This window comes from Gopherus flavomarginatus, chromosome 1, assembly GCF_025201925.1.
Source record: "Gopherus flavomarginatus isolate rGopFla2 chromosome 1, rGopFla2.mat.asm, whole genome shotgun sequence".
Lineage (NCBI taxonomy): Eukaryota > Metazoa > Chordata > Testudines > Testudinidae > Gopherus > Gopherus flavomarginatus.
Window position 1 is genome coordinate 73457525 of NC_066617.1, and position 16886 is coordinate 73474410.

The 16886-nt window shown below is 40.9% G+C and overlaps 1 protein-coding gene across 14 annotated transcripts in view; it reads right to left on the reverse strand.

Annotated features, from left to right (window-relative positions):
- Positions 1 to 230: 230 nt before the first annotated feature.
- Positions 231 to 16886, reverse strand: part of KCNC2 (potassium voltage-gated channel subfamily C member 2) — a 184564-nt gene continuing 167908 nt past the window's right edge. For 2 of the 14 annotated variants that reach the window (XM_050935315.1, XM_050935325.1), the window contains exons 3-6: positions 9882 to 10809; positions 8089 to 8151; positions 7025 to 7192; positions 1263 to 3317 (exon numbers count right to left, since the gene is read on the reverse strand). In XM_050935315.1, coding sequence (XP_050791272.1) covers positions 3181 to 3317; positions 7025 to 7192; positions 8089 to 8151; positions 9882 to 10809 — 1296 coding nt within the window. In that variant the 3' untranslated portion in view covers positions 1263 to 3180. Of the gene's footprint in view, positions 3318 to 7024; positions 7193 to 8088; positions 8152 to 9881; positions 10810 to 16886 lie in introns of all 14 variants that reach the window. The other 12 variants (XM_050935366.1, XM_050935334.1, XM_050935381.1 and 9 more) reach the window with 12 other exon arrangements.

Genomic DNA, 16886 nt, shown 5'->3' on the forward strand with positions numbered 1-16886 from the left:
TCTATAATTAACTAGCCCAGTGCCTATTTCCACACAAGCCCTGGGATCAGTAACAAGAAGGAAACAAGATTCCTAGAGAAAGATTTTTAGATTGTTTCAAACTCAGTTCTCTGAATGAGCTCTTTGTATGTGCCCCAGGAGACAAGTCTGGGGAATGATGTAAATTGTAAGAATGTTCAAAGGCCATTAACCTAAAGAAAGTGCATGAGCCACATTATAAGGTATGTTCCAAGCTCATCCCCAAATCATTTGCCTTTTATTCTCCATTTCAGTTAGTTACATTTCTATTAGTTTCCACCAGGATTGTGCATGCACCTTGACATGTTCACAAAAGTTTCACGATACAGAGTTTCACAACTGGGATAGTCCCTACATTCAGGATACCAAGATGACAAACATATTCTGGAGAAATTCTCATTAAATAGGATGGGGAGAACATAATTAATACACTGTACCAACTACAATGCATCAAAGACACAGAACAGACTAGATCAATTTACCACAAAACTCACAAAAAGTAATTGATCAAAGAATATCTCTCTTATGCAAAATATACATTTTAGGATATAATTTTAATACGTATTTTATATTTATTGATGTTGCTTCTGTGATAGTTTGAATAAAAAAAGCCCAAATATTCTTGCTGCCAGAATTTTATTTCTCATAATACTTATAGTCTGAGGTACCAATGAAAAAAGACTGCGTACTGTGAACAAAGTCTGGGATGTTTGTCTGCAGTCACATTTCTCTTATCAAAGTGAAAAGTAAACAAAAATTGTCATGTACACTGGAATTCATAAAAATATAGATATGGCAAACTGAGAAAGCAAGAACTTGTAGCAAAACCCCTCAGTCCATGGTCATGACCCTCGCAAAAAAAAATACCTTTGTTATGAGGGAAGTGAAGACAGATGTAGTTTACATCACTATCGTTATAGATGTGTGCCTTTGCATGATCCACAGCACAACCATATTGCGGGAACCAGGGAGAATATACAGAGAGAGGCACGTGGTTCTTTGCATGGCGTCTGAGAGCTGATGACTTTGAATTCAGCTTCCTCTGACACAGATGGCAAAAGCTGATATTCCATGCACACACATTGTATTTACAGCTGACTCATCAACAGTGACGAGTCACCTCTTCCACTGGCAGCAGCGATTGAATCAGTCCTTCATCTTCATAATAATCTCTACTTCCCATGTGACGGCTCAAGGACCTGTTCAATGCACGAGTTGTTTATCATGGCCCATTCAGCAGCAGTAGTCTCTTTCCAGTACAGTCCTTGGTATGGCTAAATTCCATTGTCCCTTTTTCAGCAGTCAAAAATCCATGATAAATTCTGTACAACACTGTAGTCAATATAACAGCAGCACCAGATATTATATTAATTCCTTTGCTAAAAAGCTGTTTGCAATTATCTCTCTCTATTGGCAATGTTTTACCAAAACTAAATCATTGTACATCTCTAAATATCAGAAATGTATACTTTGATAAATATATTATAGTACAAGAAGTCTGACATGCAGGTCATGCTATAGAGCTAGGCTATATACAGAAGAATATATTACATGGTCAACAATAAGTTATTTCTCTTCCTAACAAAATATATAAACATATGACAGTCAAGGATTATTCAACAATCTCAAGGATCTCTTAAGATTTAGTTTAGCTTTTTTTTTTCTTCCCTAAGACTATGTTGTTGGGTGTTCTTTTTCCCTCACCAGCCCAAAATATCAAATCTACTATTGCATTTGTACTGTTGTGTAAACAGGTTCTTGCTTTTTAAATTGAAAAAAAAAAAGCCACTGGAGGGGATACAGTTTGAATACAGTAATGAATGTTGGTTGCTAGGTAGCAGGATAGATGCGGCTGCAGTAGACAACCAGTTAGAATGGCAAAATCAATGCTAAATCCCACATTTCAAAGATCTTCAAAGTTCCCACATTTGGTAGGCTAAAGGATATTAATTACACTTGAAATGTATAGTCTGTACCAAAAAGGGGGAAAAGGAGAAAACGTACTCAACAGTTAATCTTAAAAGATGGGGACATTTTAAAGGTACTTCTGTGCTTTATGGAGACAGATGAAGAATACAACAAACACGTAGCAAAACAGACAGACGAAAAAATATATAGAACAAAGCACCTCAAAAAAAAACACTGACAGAAGAAATTTATGAAGCTCATGAATCATATTTAAGACTGGTCAAACCCCTTTTGAGAACTACCATCCTCCTATATTTATACAGATAAAAGCAATAATCTTCTTGCTTTTACATGGCTCTCTGCCTCTGAAAATGTTGAAGAACCCTAGAGTAGAAAAATGACTACAGTACCAAGCAGCACTTGCTAGCTTAAAATTGCAAGCCTGGATGGTGTTTACCTTTCTTTCATGTTTTGTGCCTTCCCCATGCCATTAAGAAAGAGATCTGGCCTCAGCTTGCGTATAACCAGTAATGACAACCTCTTTGCAGTTATCTGTGTGCAAACAACCGGAGACATTCAGAACTCTGATACAGCAGTCTAGTACCAAAGTTAATCAAGAAATCAAACCATTTAAAAACAAATAATTTAAAGAAATGTAAAAGGTTAAACAACAAAAAACAATTCCACATACAGACCATTTCATCAGTGCTTTCATTTCAGCAGGATGGTACAATGCAAGGACACACATCCAGAGCCATCTATGGTCCCGGGAATCTGTAACACTTCTGTCAGGTGATGGAGACAGTATGGTCCATGCAAATGATCAGACCCAAATCACATTGTGTGCGACAAAGACAAGATTCCAGACATCTTCAGAATGGGCTAGAGTCACAAGTAATGAAGGTCCAATGGAGTGATTGATTATCATTTGGAAGCACATTGTTTTAAATATATCTCCCTGAAAATACACTTATTTATTGACTATACTGGCCAATGGAGTCGACTAGCTGTCCTTTTATTGCCATGGTAAAGTAGGACAATATAGTCGATAAAAGGAGAAGCACTACTTTAGACAATCTTAAAAGCCAAGATAGGAATCTTCAGCTATCCAAGTGGCATTTCTTACTACTGACATTTATATCATGCAGAATTTATATTGTATTTATGGAACCTACATTTAATGCTACATTTATTTCCATAATGTGGTAAACAGTATTTGAATTAATGCTATGTAGCCGATTGATGCCATCTGGTTTACAAGATAGATGGGATGGGAGATCGAGAGCGTCTTAGAGGACAAGGTGAGCTGTAGGGTGATGTTACTGGAGACAGTCTCAGAGCATTGCCTGCCAAGCCAGCTATGTTGTTTAAACTTCGGGATTTTTCGTATCCTTTTATGAGAAAATGCACAGACATCAGTTGAATTCAACCAGAAAATAGACAAAGACAAACAATACAATGCAATGTAATCAAATGTGCTATTTTGGGTTCAAAGGGACTTTGCCTGCAAAGAGCTCAATGCTGAGACAAAAGAGAAAAAAAAGAAAAAAATGGGATCTTAACATAGCTGTCCTTTCCAATGAGAATAAACAAAGCCATCACAAATCATAATTGCTACATACTTTTCGACCTACTTTTCAGTTCAACTCCACTGGTTTAGTAGGGTTCAGCTAAGTGCAAATCAAGTAATGATTTGGTCATTCATAGAGTACTATTGACCGATCGCTGTAGATTGTGTCATCTGGGTAATATACTCAAGGTCTTTAAAAGAACAGATTGTAAAAAAGTGTTAGAAAGATATAATCTGTGTTAAAGCCAATTTCTAATATGAGCAGATTTTTCTTAAAATTACAGAAAACTACATAGTTAAATAAAGTAATTTTATACTTATTCATGTAGAGGATGAAATAATGTTGTTGTAAAGAGGCTCTATCTTCAGGAATGTTAAGGCTCAGATTTTGTATCTAATATAAAAGTATAAGATAGCTAAGTTTGCAAATTTGCAATTTCTTTCTGATTTGCAAAGTTAAATCACAATTATTTACAGTACTTATTTAACTGATTCTAATGAAAAGCCCAATATGACTGCTTATAAGTCTAACATGATGAAAAATTAATTCTGAAATCAGGTAGTAACATCTAAAAACTCACAATTCGGATGGAACATTGCACTTGCAAACATTTCTGTTCACATATACTGTCAGTTCAATCTACCCACTTTATGCTGCGTACAGATTTGTCTGAATTTAGTAGAGACTGTGCTTTTAAATCACCAGAAAACATTCAGAGGTGTAGCCGTGTTAGTCTGGATCTGTAAAAGCAGCAAAGAGACCTGTGGCACCTTATAGACTAACAGACATATTGGAGCATGAGCTTTTGTGGGTGAATACCCACTTCGTCGGCACCTTATAGTCTAACAGATGTATTGGAGCATGAGCTTTTGTGGATATTTCGTGGGATGCATCTGAAGAAGTGGGTATACACCCAGGAAAGCTCATGCTCCAATAAGTCTGTTAGTCCATAAGGTGCCACAGGACTCTTTGCTGCTTTTACAGAAAACATTGCTCATTATTGTCTCACTATCTTAGAACTCAAATAGAGGAAGTCCACTTACACAATAAAACCTGAATAATTCTACCCATGAAGCAATGAGTGAACTCCATTGGTTTGTACAAAAATACTCAGGGATAGCATCCAGAAGACTACCACACAGTACAAACACTTCAGGGTGATTCTTCACACATTCTACTTCAAATTTTGCCTTATACTAAAAGATGTGAGCCCTAAACCTGCAAATACTTATGTGCATGTTAATTGTAAGCACAAATAGTCCTACTGACCTCAGTGATGCTACTTACCAGCTTAAAGCTAAGCAGATATCTAAGCAGTTTTCAAGACTAGGATATTTGCATGTAAGGTACATGCAATGAAATCATGAGATTCTTGCTGAAGAATATTAAATGTGTAGATGAAAATACAGATGAGCAGTTACTTGTTCATCTTCTACATAGGATAATTTTGGTGGTATTTATATCATATTTGGGAAGAGATGATTAGCAGTTTTAGGAAAATCTGGTCTTATGTGCTAGGGTCTCTCCAAAATAATGTTCTTCGAGGCAGAAACATAAAGTGTCTTCTTTTGTGTTTGTACAAGGCCTAGCACATTATGAACCATATTGGACACAAATATATAACAGAAATTATAATTAATATTTCTCTCAATCTCAAACTTTCTTGACTGCTGTACTGAGAACATTTGCTAAAAGCAAATCTATAATCCAGAGTCTGCTAATACATTGTGCAGTATTATCTACAGATTGTAAGGGCAGGTTGGATTGTGATGCTTCACAAACCACCAACTCATTTCAGATTCATTTTAGGAGCTTCTGTTGGAATTTGCACAGATTAGAAAGAGATAGTTTGAGAAAAAAAATCTATTTTTATTCATATTTGTCCAAATTCCTTGGAAACATTGTCTTGGCAATATGGGAAGGTAGAGAGATTCAAAAAAATTAGGTGATGTCTTTTACTCAGCTTAGAAAGATAATATTTTGTTATGTTTTCTTTTCCCTTTTTTAATGACAAAAGCAAAGGAGAACTGATAGGTAGGGGAAGGCAAAGATGCTATGACAAAGAGAATGAGATCTTAAGAGTGGGGGAAAAAATACACAAGATGGATGAAAGCATGGGGTAAAAGTTTGATCCAAAACCCATTGAAGTCAGCGAGAGTCTGCAAGGAAAGGAAAAAGCACTGAAATTCAAAATAAAAAAAAATGCAAAACTATGGAATTTGATGTGTGAATTAAATTTCAGATCTTCAGATTATTTTGATGATATCCTGAGAGTGCTTTCAGATTATGAAGTAACATAATTTGTGTTGAATAAACTTCAGGCCCAATGGTCAAAGTATTTTGCTTATAGTGAAGCTTATGGCTAGAGACAGCAAAAATTTTACAGATAAAAAATATTCCCACCAAAGAATATGATTACATTAGAACAAAATATTTTCCATGGGAAAATTTCAATTTCAATAACATAATTCAGATTTCCTGGGGAAATTCTGAAATATTTTTATATCTAACTTTCAAATTTAAAATGTTGTTCTTTCAGATTTTTTTGTTTCAAAAAAATTGAAAGAAAATATTTTAAACTATAGCAAAACAATTTTTTTGTTGGCATCAGCTTGAAACTTCCCACAGAAAACCCCAAATTTTTCAGATGAACGTTTTTGAATAAAGAATTTTCATTTGAAATGTATTGCAAAGAAAAGTTTGTTTTTTCTGACTTGTTCTAGTTGCGGTTTTTACTGTGGTTAGCAGTAACCAATGTCATGTTGTTACACTGAAATGTCTAATTGAAATTATACACTTGATCTTGCTAGGTGCAGAGTAATTAGGAGTTAAGGATAATGAGCACTTTGCAAGAGTTCCTTATAAATATCTAGTACATATTACAAATTCTAATTCTCAATGGGCAGAGGCCTAGGATCTGTGAGCAAAAAATATATAGTTGAACACCTACACCTACATATGATATGTATTATCTTGCATTAATGGATAATCATATTATTCTCCAATTATAGTAGTTATGCACAGAAATGCAGCTGTGCACACTTACATTCACATTTCTGCATACAGATCTAAGGGCAAGATTTTCAGCAGTGCTCAACCTTGGCCTCACTCTGGTCCTTCTGAAGTCAATGGAAGTAGAGAGAGGCCAATGCTGAACACTTTTGAAAATCCCACCCAAGAGCCTACAAAATGCTGAACAATCAGACTTAAGCATGTTTTAAAGAAGCACATGAGTGACTTAATGAGAAAGAGCTACAGTGCAGTCTTGTTTGTAGGGTACAGACAAATGAAAACACAAGAAGAATGACTGTCAGATATACCACAAAGGGGAGTGAGGAAAATAACGAATGTTTTCTAAAAGGAAGGACCAGAAGAGGAAAGGATAAACAGAAAAGGGGGGGAAGCACTGAACTGATTTACAATCTTTCCTAATAGCGCAGTTGTTCACATCTTATTTTACTTGAAGCTTGCTTTTCACAAGTACATTGCTGAGTGACCTTTTACAATCTAATGAAAGAAGTCCATACCTTTCCTGATCCCTCCATCAGTAGCACACGTGTAATCACCTGTTGTCAGTAGGAAACATGTTCCCCCTCTTCTGTTTTTGTCTCTGGTACTAGAGCGTCTGATTGGTGGGTGCCTTTCCCCAGGTGAGAGTGGCTGCTCACTTCCTGCACTGTCTTCACCTGATAACACTGGTTAAAGCACCATGCCCATTTACAGACAATAATGAATGCAGAAATGAGACATCACAAAGAGCTTACGTTGAATGCCGGATATTCTCATCACTCAAGTACAAAAAACAGTAATAATATCATGATAAGAATAAAGAAAAAGATTGCAGTTCATCATTAATCACTGCAAAATTCAGCAAAAGGGCAAAAGTAAATGTTTTATTTAAGAACAAATCATCTTTTGAATATCCCATTTGAGATATCTCCTAATGTTCGGCTAGCTTAACATAAAATAAAATGCCATCAGATAAAAGGCTATTCTACTGAATTACATGCCTTTATAGACACTAACCTTTCTTCTTTATTAAAAATTAAGTTATGTTGATCATTTTGCTGTAGAATAATTTTTAAAAGAACTTTCGATATAGGAATTAAATGATAAACGTTTAGCGCCAAAGCCTGCTCTGAAATACACAATTAATGTTAAATGTAACTCCCACTGAAATCAATCAAATATACCTGAGGGCTAAATGTGGTCCTTAGTCAATGTGGTTATGATTCAGTGTGCAACAGAATCTCTACATGGCCCACTTTTTATGGCCCAAAAGACCCTTTTTAAAAACAAGAAATATGTACTATTTCAGGACCCAATTCAAGAAACCATGCCTATTAAGGAAAGCACCTAACCATATGCTTAAGTGTTTTCCTGAATTGGGGCCACAAATGGCAATATTCTACCTTGAAGTTATGCACAACAATCCCAATAACTACATAAGAAATGAAGTTAGCTATGGAGCAAAAATGGTGGTGCTATCAGAGAGAGAGAGAAAAAAAAAACCCAGAAGTCAATCACTTTTAAGATTTTTTTCTCTAACCTCAAGAATTATAACACCTTGTAAATAAATCTGCAGACTCACTAGAACTATCTCTTTGCGCTGTCACACAGAGCCTCATCTCTTCTGGAATGCCTTTAGCAGGACCTGATGACACAGAAAAGCTGTTGTCATTAACACTTTGAAGATGCTGTCTGAGAAAGTGTATCAGTCAAGCACTGTAAACTAACTATATTCCACCCACAGCACACAGTCACCTGAAAGTTTCTCTCCCTTTTTTGATATCTTTAGAATTTTAAAAAAAATCTGTGTTATCTTTGTTTGAGAACTCTCTCAGAGTTCTCTCTCAAAGAGAGAACTCACTCTTTAATTGATCTTCTTTTAACCTAAGACTAAGCAGTGATATAATGTCAGAACAGAATTAAGATACTTTTCACGGTCACAGTTTTCAGCTTCTTACCTCTAAGAGCAAAATCCAGCTATTCCAACACTGAAAGGCATGTTTTTTGCATTATTATTACTTATTGACTTTACAAAAGGAGCCTAATGATTTATATGGAAGCTTTGCAATATAATTGTGTTCAGCATAAGAGTTAACAGATTTGAAAAAAATGCTTTGTGACTAGAACTGGTCAGGGGTTTTTTTGAGAATTTTTTTTTCTGCCAGAAAATGCTGATTCATTGAAAACTAAACTTTTCCAGAAATTTGTCGATTTCAACTAAACTTTCATCTGGAATGTTTTTCAGGTCCACGATGGAATTTCTGGAAAGAACCCAACTCCAGAACACTCAACAGTCATGCAATTAGGGCACTCGCAGGGAATATAGGTGATCTTGGTTCAAGTCACTGCTCTGCCTAATTTGGATCAGAAACTTGAAGCTGGGTCTCTGACATGCCATGTGAGTGCTTTAGCCATCAGGCTACAGAGTCAGTCTCTTTCTTTTTCCCAATGAATATTTAATTATTTGTACAAAGTGGAACAGCTCCAACAAGAGAGATATGAGAGAGAGAGAGAGAGACTAACTCTAAAACCCAGTGGCTAAAACTCAAACTTTTGTGCAAAACAGAATTCTTGCTTTCTGACCGGTCCTACTTGTGACTGCAAATCTACAGTAATTAAACTAAATGCTACTTAACTTTGTTCTTTAATCTCAAAAGATATTCAGCGTGTGCTGGGAAATGACATCTAGAGTGGTGCTGATGATTGCCATTTTTCCCAAGAAGCTTTATTTCAACTTAATATTGATCATATTATCAAACTAACAGTAAAAACACAATGTGATGTCCCATATAACACAGATGTGGGAAGTACTTCTTGCCAGGGAATTGGAGTGCTGAACGGAAAGAAATCTGAAAGCTGGAAGCCAGCTTTCTATATTCTTCCGTTGAGTGCTCTCCTTTATAAGGTAAAGCATCTGTTTCTTTTAATGACTTCCTCTTGTATTGCATCTTACATAATATGCCACTATGCGCCATAGGCAAAGCTGACACAAGAGACAAACACCAAGCAGAACAGCATGGAGTTCAACGGTATGGAACACAGTTAGCTGTTCAGATAGTCACAGTCATGCAGGAAAAACAAAAGAACATCAGTACAATGAAACAAACAAGAAGCAAAACAAATGGTTGATGTCATCAGCAGGAAAGCATTCACAACATAGCAAGCAAACTGTATAGACCAGCTATGCACAGACCTGGGAATGTCATTGTAACTATTTTGCCATCTACAAGACTGGCACAAGCAAACACTGGAGTGAAGGGAGAGGGGAGGGAACTATATCTTTCAGTTGCAGAAAGATTTAATGCTTTCTGAGACTTAACAAACATACTGGTCTATAAAGTATTTAGAGGACATGCATTTGAGATTGTGTCCTACCTGATCTGTTGTGTTCCATCAGCCGGTTGTCTTTGCCCAGGCAGACATCTCCCTGTGTGCTGTTGCAGGCCATATTCAAGTCTGTCTTGCAAAAGGTAGGGGAGCTCACCTGAGGAGCAGGAGGGATGTGCTTCTTCCTCTTTCTTGGAAGTTTCTGCTTCGCCATTGCCAGGGAATAGTACATTCCAAAATTGTTGACAATGACAGGCACGGGCATGGCTATGGTCAGCACCCCAGCGAGAGCACACAAAGCACCCACTAACATGCCTGACCAAGTCCGAGGGCACATGTCCCCATACCCAAGGGTCGTCATGGTGACCACAGCCCACCAGAAGCCAATGGGGATATTTTTGAACTGTGTATGCTCACTAGCAGATGGGTCATTGGGCTTGGCCCCTACTCGTTCAGCATAGTAGATCATGGTGGCAAATATCAACACACCTAGTGCCAGGAATATTATCAGCAGCAAAAACTCATTGGTGCTAGCTCGGAGTGTGTGACCCAGCACTCTGAGGCCTACAAAGTGCCGGGTGAGTTTGAAGATTCGCAGGATTCTGACAAATCTCACCACCCTGAGGAAGCCAAGCACATCCTTAGCAGCTTTGGAGGAGAGGCCACTTAAGCCCACCTCTAGGTAAAAGGGCAGAATGGCCACAAAGTCAATGATATTCAAGAGATTTTTGATGAATTCAAGTTTATCGGGTGAAAAAACAACACGGACTAAAAATTCAAATGTAAACCACACTACACAGACTCCTTCCACATATGTCAGAGCAGGATCTGTTTCAATTTCATACTGTAGAACCACCTCTGTGCCATTGATGGCATGCTCAGTTTTGTTTATAATAGTATTGAAAGCCTCATGGGTTTCCAAACAAAAGGTTGTGATTGAAACTAGGATGAAGAATAAAGAGGCAAAAGCAATGAACTGCAAAAAAAGGAAAGAAAAAGGAAATCAGAACCATAAAGTACTTTACATTAATAAGTAGGGCCCTACCAAATTCATGACCATTAAAAATGCATCATGAAATGTGAAATCTGGTCTCATCTTTTACCCTATATTATACATATTTCACAGGGGAGATCAGCGTTTCTCAAACTGTGGGTCCTGACCCAAAAGGGAGTTGGGGGGGGTCACAAGGTTATTTGGGGGGGGGGCACAATATTGTCAGCCTTACTTATGTGCTGCCTTCAGAGCTGCATAGTCAGAGAGCAGCAGCTGTTGGCTGGTAGCCCAGCTCTGAAGGCAGCGCCCTGCCAGCAGCAGCACAGAAGTAAGGGTGGCAATATCATACCGTGCCGTCCTTACTTCTGTGCTGCTGCCTTCAGATCTGGGCAGCCAGAAAGTGGCAGCTGCTGACTGAGGGCCCAGCTCTGCAAGAAGCAATAAAGATGGCATGGTATGGTGTATTGCCACCCTTACTTCTGCACTGCTGCTGGCAGCAGCTCTGCCTTCAGAACTGGGGTCCCCACCAGCAGCCGCTGCTCTCCAGCTGCCCAGATCTGAAGGCAGTGTCACCACTAGAAGCAGCACAAAAGTAAGGATAGCAGTACCGTAATCTCCCTACAGTAACCTTGTGACACCCTCCCATACACACAGAGATCCTTTTTGAGTCAGGACTCCTACAGTTACACCACCATGAAATTTCAGATTTAAAGTGCTGAAATCATGAAATTTACTATTTTTTAAATCCTATGACTGTAAAATTGACCAAAATCAACCATGAATTTCGTAGGGCCCTACTAATAAATAATCATCATAATCAATCATACATTTTACATTCTATTTTTACACTGTATAGCACAATTAATTACAGAGACTCCCAAAGTGATTCACAGACTAATACACATGAAACATTAAACTGAAGCAATCCCTGAGGTGGAGAGTGATAGCCAACCCTTACACAGCATGATAAACAAAAATATGGTGGCAGGGGCAGGGCCGGTGCAAGGATGTTTCGTGCCCTAGGTGAAACTTCCACCTTGCGCCCCCTCATGCCTCGCAGTTACCCCCCTTCCGCCCTGAGGTGCCCCTCTTGCAGCAACTCCCCACCCCCTACCCTCTGCCCTGAGGCACCCCCCTGGCCCCAGTTCACCCCTACTCCGCGCACGAGCACCCTGAGCATGCTGTGGCTGCTTCACTTCTCCTGCCTCCCAGGCTTGCGGCACCAATCTACTTAGGCGCTGCAAGCCTGTGAGAGGGGAGAAGTGAAGCAGCAACGGTATGCTCGGGGAGGAGGCGGGGCAGGGGTGAGCTGGGGCAGGGAGTTCCCCTGTGTGCCGCTGCCCCCCCCCCCTTACTTGCTGCAGGCAGCCCTTCCCACACTCCCCTACCCCAGCTCCCTCCACCTAAATGCCGGTGGCAACCAGGGCGGCTGAAGATTCGGCTGCCGCGGTCGCTGTCGAAGAAAATGGCACCCCCCCCCAAATCCCAGTGCCCTAGGCGACCGCCTAGGTTACCTAAATGGTTGCACCAGCCTTGAGCAGGGGAACTGTTCATCAAGGGCATCATTAAAAAAGTGACATTATGCCTTGAAAAGTAAAGTCCTGCCTGCTGCATGTGGATATCAAAAATCCAATGTCAAAGGCACCTCCACCCCCACGGCTCTCAATCTCTGAAGGAGGTAGAACAGGTTGAGCTGATCCTAATGAAGTTTGAGGCTTTGGTTCATGAAATTCATACATGCTGCTAAGAATATTGGCTATATCCCCTGAGTAAGTCATCAGCATGTAACCTCCAAAGAGATTACCTAGATTCCTGGGGTTCTGTCTGCTGGCAGCTCAGGGAGATGCACACTGTCCCTGGTAGTAAGGGGGGACAAGGGAGACTCAGAGTCTGCCCAGCAATGAATAGGGAGTGAGATGCCCTTCCCAGGGAAGTCAGGAAAGGGGAGAAGCCATTTCTGAGCCAGTCTGGAGCCAGCCAGGGCAAGGGCAGGACTGGCTGTGTGGTTGGTGAGTCCCAGGCCTGCATGCAGGGTTCCCCCTAAGAACTGGCCTGTAGGGATCTGAAAGCAAGATCCTTCAGCTGGGTTTTTCCTTCTCCACTGATGATTCCCAGTTTGTAGAGTTTTGCTGGGAAATTCCCCCAGCCAGGCTGAGTGAGTCCTCCAGCTCCCTAAGTGAGACCAGTCACCACATGGGGTCAGCTCTGCTCTGTCTGCTAGTCCAGGGCTGCTGCCTGCTGTGTGTGTCTGGATGCAGGGCTAGGAGACTACAGTTTGGATTTTAGTACAGTTATGTAATCTGCACCTTGAGCCCTGCACTCCTTTGCAGAGAGGGGAAATCCTGGGACCGAAGCAGCCTGATTCCTGCCTGAAGAGGATCCCTGACAGCAGAGATCAGCCTCTCTGCAGTGACTGAGGAGTCCAGAGTCATCTCTGAACCTGAGAATCATTCATGGAGTTTGTGAGTGCACCAGCTTTTAGTCAATCATGAAACCTGTTTTGGGGACCCCCTACTCCCTGAATTGTGTCCTCAAGCCAGGAAGTGAGGGTTTGGAGATTTTATAGCCTGCTGCATATTAAACCTGTGGAGGGACTTACTACCTCCTACTACTTGTGAGTCCTTTGGGCTGTACTGAACCCAGTCAGCCACACTGCTAAACCACTGCAGAGAAGAATTTGGTGTCACAGATCATCAAGGGCCGCAACAAAGTATGCGTAGCAATGGGACACTAATCTTATATTTGCTACATTAGGTCACGTGACTGAGGAAAATCATGGGTATTATCAGCGTGGGCACCAGTGACCCTAAAAATAGTGTTTTACCCTGTTATATTATATTTGTCTCCTGTTTCATATAATTATTGTGTTGAATATACTGTTTGTGTTTGTGTTATTTCTTGTAAGTCTCCCGCTATCTGGCAAGTAAGTGGGGATTATCCTGTGGTTAGAATTTTCCTCCCAAGCTACCTGGTGACCTTGCCAGGGACGAATGAGGGGGTGGAGGCACCTCCACATAAATTCATAGGAAAAAATAAAGATGATACACCCTGCTGAGTGGGTGGTGGGATCCAGAAGAACCCAGACTTGTCCATCAATACCTGTAAGCAGATTGGCATTAAAGAAGGTAACCGAGTGGAGAGGAGGTGCTATAAACATTTCTTGTACCAAAAAAAATTAGCTGTAAACAGTCAATTCATCGATGCAGGTCATCCATTAGAGAAAATGTTCTCTGTTATACACAGAACTGATGGCTCTCTCTCGATTTGATTGTCCAATACTTCCCATTGTTAGACTCTATTTTCAGTTGTCTGTAACTTTGCCAAATTTTAACCATTCAGGCTGAAATTTCCCATGCTGATTATCTGCCTTGGGTTGAATATTTTTGGAAAGTTTCACCAAAAGAGGTTCAGCCATTTCCAAAAGCAGGATTATGGGAAAATACGTTGTTTAGACCATGTTACAAAAACCTTTTCATTGAAAACCTCTAGTACCACCATTCCTTGGAACAGAAACTTGAAATTGGCAAGAGATTTGCCCCGGTGTCAGAGATGTTCCTTTTGCTGTTCCTGTGAAAAACTGCCAAAGTTTGACCAAGTTATAAGCCTCTAAAAATGTCAATTCTCACAGGCTCAGTAAAGATTTGTTAGCATTTGGCAGCTAAATTTTCCAAAAATTCCATCTGTACTGAGTATGCTCCAGCCTCTGGCTGCAGTGCCTGAGCAGGGCTGTTCCTACAGTTGCTCCTCCTGGCTGCTGTGGACCACTGTGGCACCAGGAACCAGAAATGGAGAGCAGAGACACTGTCTCTCCTGTACTCTCAATATCCCCCTTTTCTGGCTCCCAGCCCATGAGGAGGAGAAAACACCCTGACTTGAATGCAATAGAGACAATAAGGCAGATGCAGCAAACTACGGCCCGCGGGACCATCCTGCCTGGCCCTCGAGCTCCCAGCCAGGGAGTCTAGTCCTCGGCCCCTTCCCTGCTGTCCCCCCTTCCCCGCAGCCACACAGGCTGCACTCTTGGCCACTGCTCCCACTGGGCAGTATGGGGAGTGCACTTGGCTCTGGCCGGGTGTCGCGCCTGCGAGCTCCTGATGCTGGTAATGGGATTGGGTAGGGGAATAGGGGTCCTGGAGGGCAGTCAGGGAGGAGGGAGCAGTTGGATGAGGTGGAGGTTCTGGGGGGCAGTCAGGGGATGAGGAACAGGGAGAGTTGGGAGTGGGAGTCTCGGGGGGGTCTGTCAGGGGGCGGGGATGTGGATAGGGGTCGGGAGGGCAGTCAGGGGACAGGGAGCAGGGGGAGTTGGATAAGGGTGTGGGATCCTGGGGACAGTTAGGGGCTGGGGGTCCTGGGAGGGGGTAGTCAGGGGATGAGGAGCAGAGGGTGGTTGGATAGGGGATGGGAGTCCTGGAGGGGCTATCAGGGGGCGGGGGTGTGGATAGAGGTCAGGGAAGGAGCAGGGGGGTTGGATAGAGGGTGAGGGTCCCGGGAGGGGGCGGTCAGGGGACAAGGAGCAGCGGAGGTTGGATGGGTCTGGGGTTCTGAGGGGGGCAGTCGAAGCAGGAAGTGGGAGGGGCGGATAGGGGGCTGGAGCCAGGCTGTTTGGGGAGGCACACCCTTCCCTATCCAGCCCTCCATACAGTTGGGCAACCCCGATGTGGCCTCGGGCCAAAAAGTTTGTTCACCTCTGCAATAGGGGAAAGTGGGCTGACAGAGTAGATTGGAACAAGAAGCTCGGAGGAGAAAGTAAGATTGGAAACTGGGGTGCAGGGGATATTGGGATTGATTAGGCAAGGAGACTGGGACTGGGTGCAGGGTGGGGAAACTGGGAAGGAGGTTGGGGCATGGGCATGGGAACTGTAGAAGAGACTGAGATCAGTTGAAGAGCCAGGGGAGTTAGGGGGAATGGTCCTGTGGAAAAATTATGTGATCTCGTAATTAAACATGGTATTGTAAAGCATATGTACAAGGAAGGCAAATTAATTGCCCAGGCAGCCTTAACTCTGACAATCCCTAACCTTTGAGTGTTTGACTTTGTAACCTTAACATTCTTTAAGTGTGTTTGGGGGTGGAGGGTTTGCACGTTACATTTTTAAAAATGTATATTTCCATTCATTTCAAATGCCAAGGACTCAATATTATCTTTAAAGAGAAATTATGCTTGCTATCTGCTCAAACAAAAAAAGTGAGTAGATGGGCATCAGTCTTTTACAAGTAGTTTATAATGATCAGAAGAAAAACAATCAATTTACAATCTATTCTGAAGCATGCCTAATTTTGTGGTTATAGAGATTTCTACAGAGATTTTCACAGAACTTTTAGCAACAGCTGCTCAAGCTGGCTGTCTCATTTAAATTCTAGTTCTGACTGGGCTTGACAAGCTCAGATGGGGGAATCTTTAGAAACAAAATACAGAGAAAAGGGGAGGGTAAAGAGGGACAGAAAGGGGAGAATGAATGGTGACTGTAGGAAAATTATGCTAGATCATATATACATATTTTATTAAACGCTTAATATAGAAAACCTAAAGGTACAGCATAAACAAAGACTACAAAAGACAGATATAATTTAGACTTCAGCCAGGGGCAAGTATACTATTTCGCCACTCCTCAAGGGAAAAGGGAAAGACTGAGGAGAGGTAAGTCACATCTGAACCACTCGATAATAATGACCATAATATAATTAAATTTAACATCGTTGTAGGGGGAATTATGTCAAGGAAACCTGCGACAGTAGCATTTATCTTCAAAATGAGGAACTACACAGAAATGTGGAAACTAGTTAAATGAAAATTAAAAGGAACACTCCCACAGGTTAAATGCCTGCAAACTGCACGGAGAATATTTAAAAACAGCATAATAGAGGATCAGACTAAATGCATATTCTAAATTTAAAAAAAAAAGTAAGAGAGACAAAAAAATGTCACCATGGTTAAACAACAGAGTAAAAGAAGCACTTAGAGACAAACACACATCTTTAAAATATTTGAAGTCAAATCTAACTGAGGAAAATAGAAAGGAGCATAAACTCTGGAGAGTCAAAAATAAAAGTATAATAAG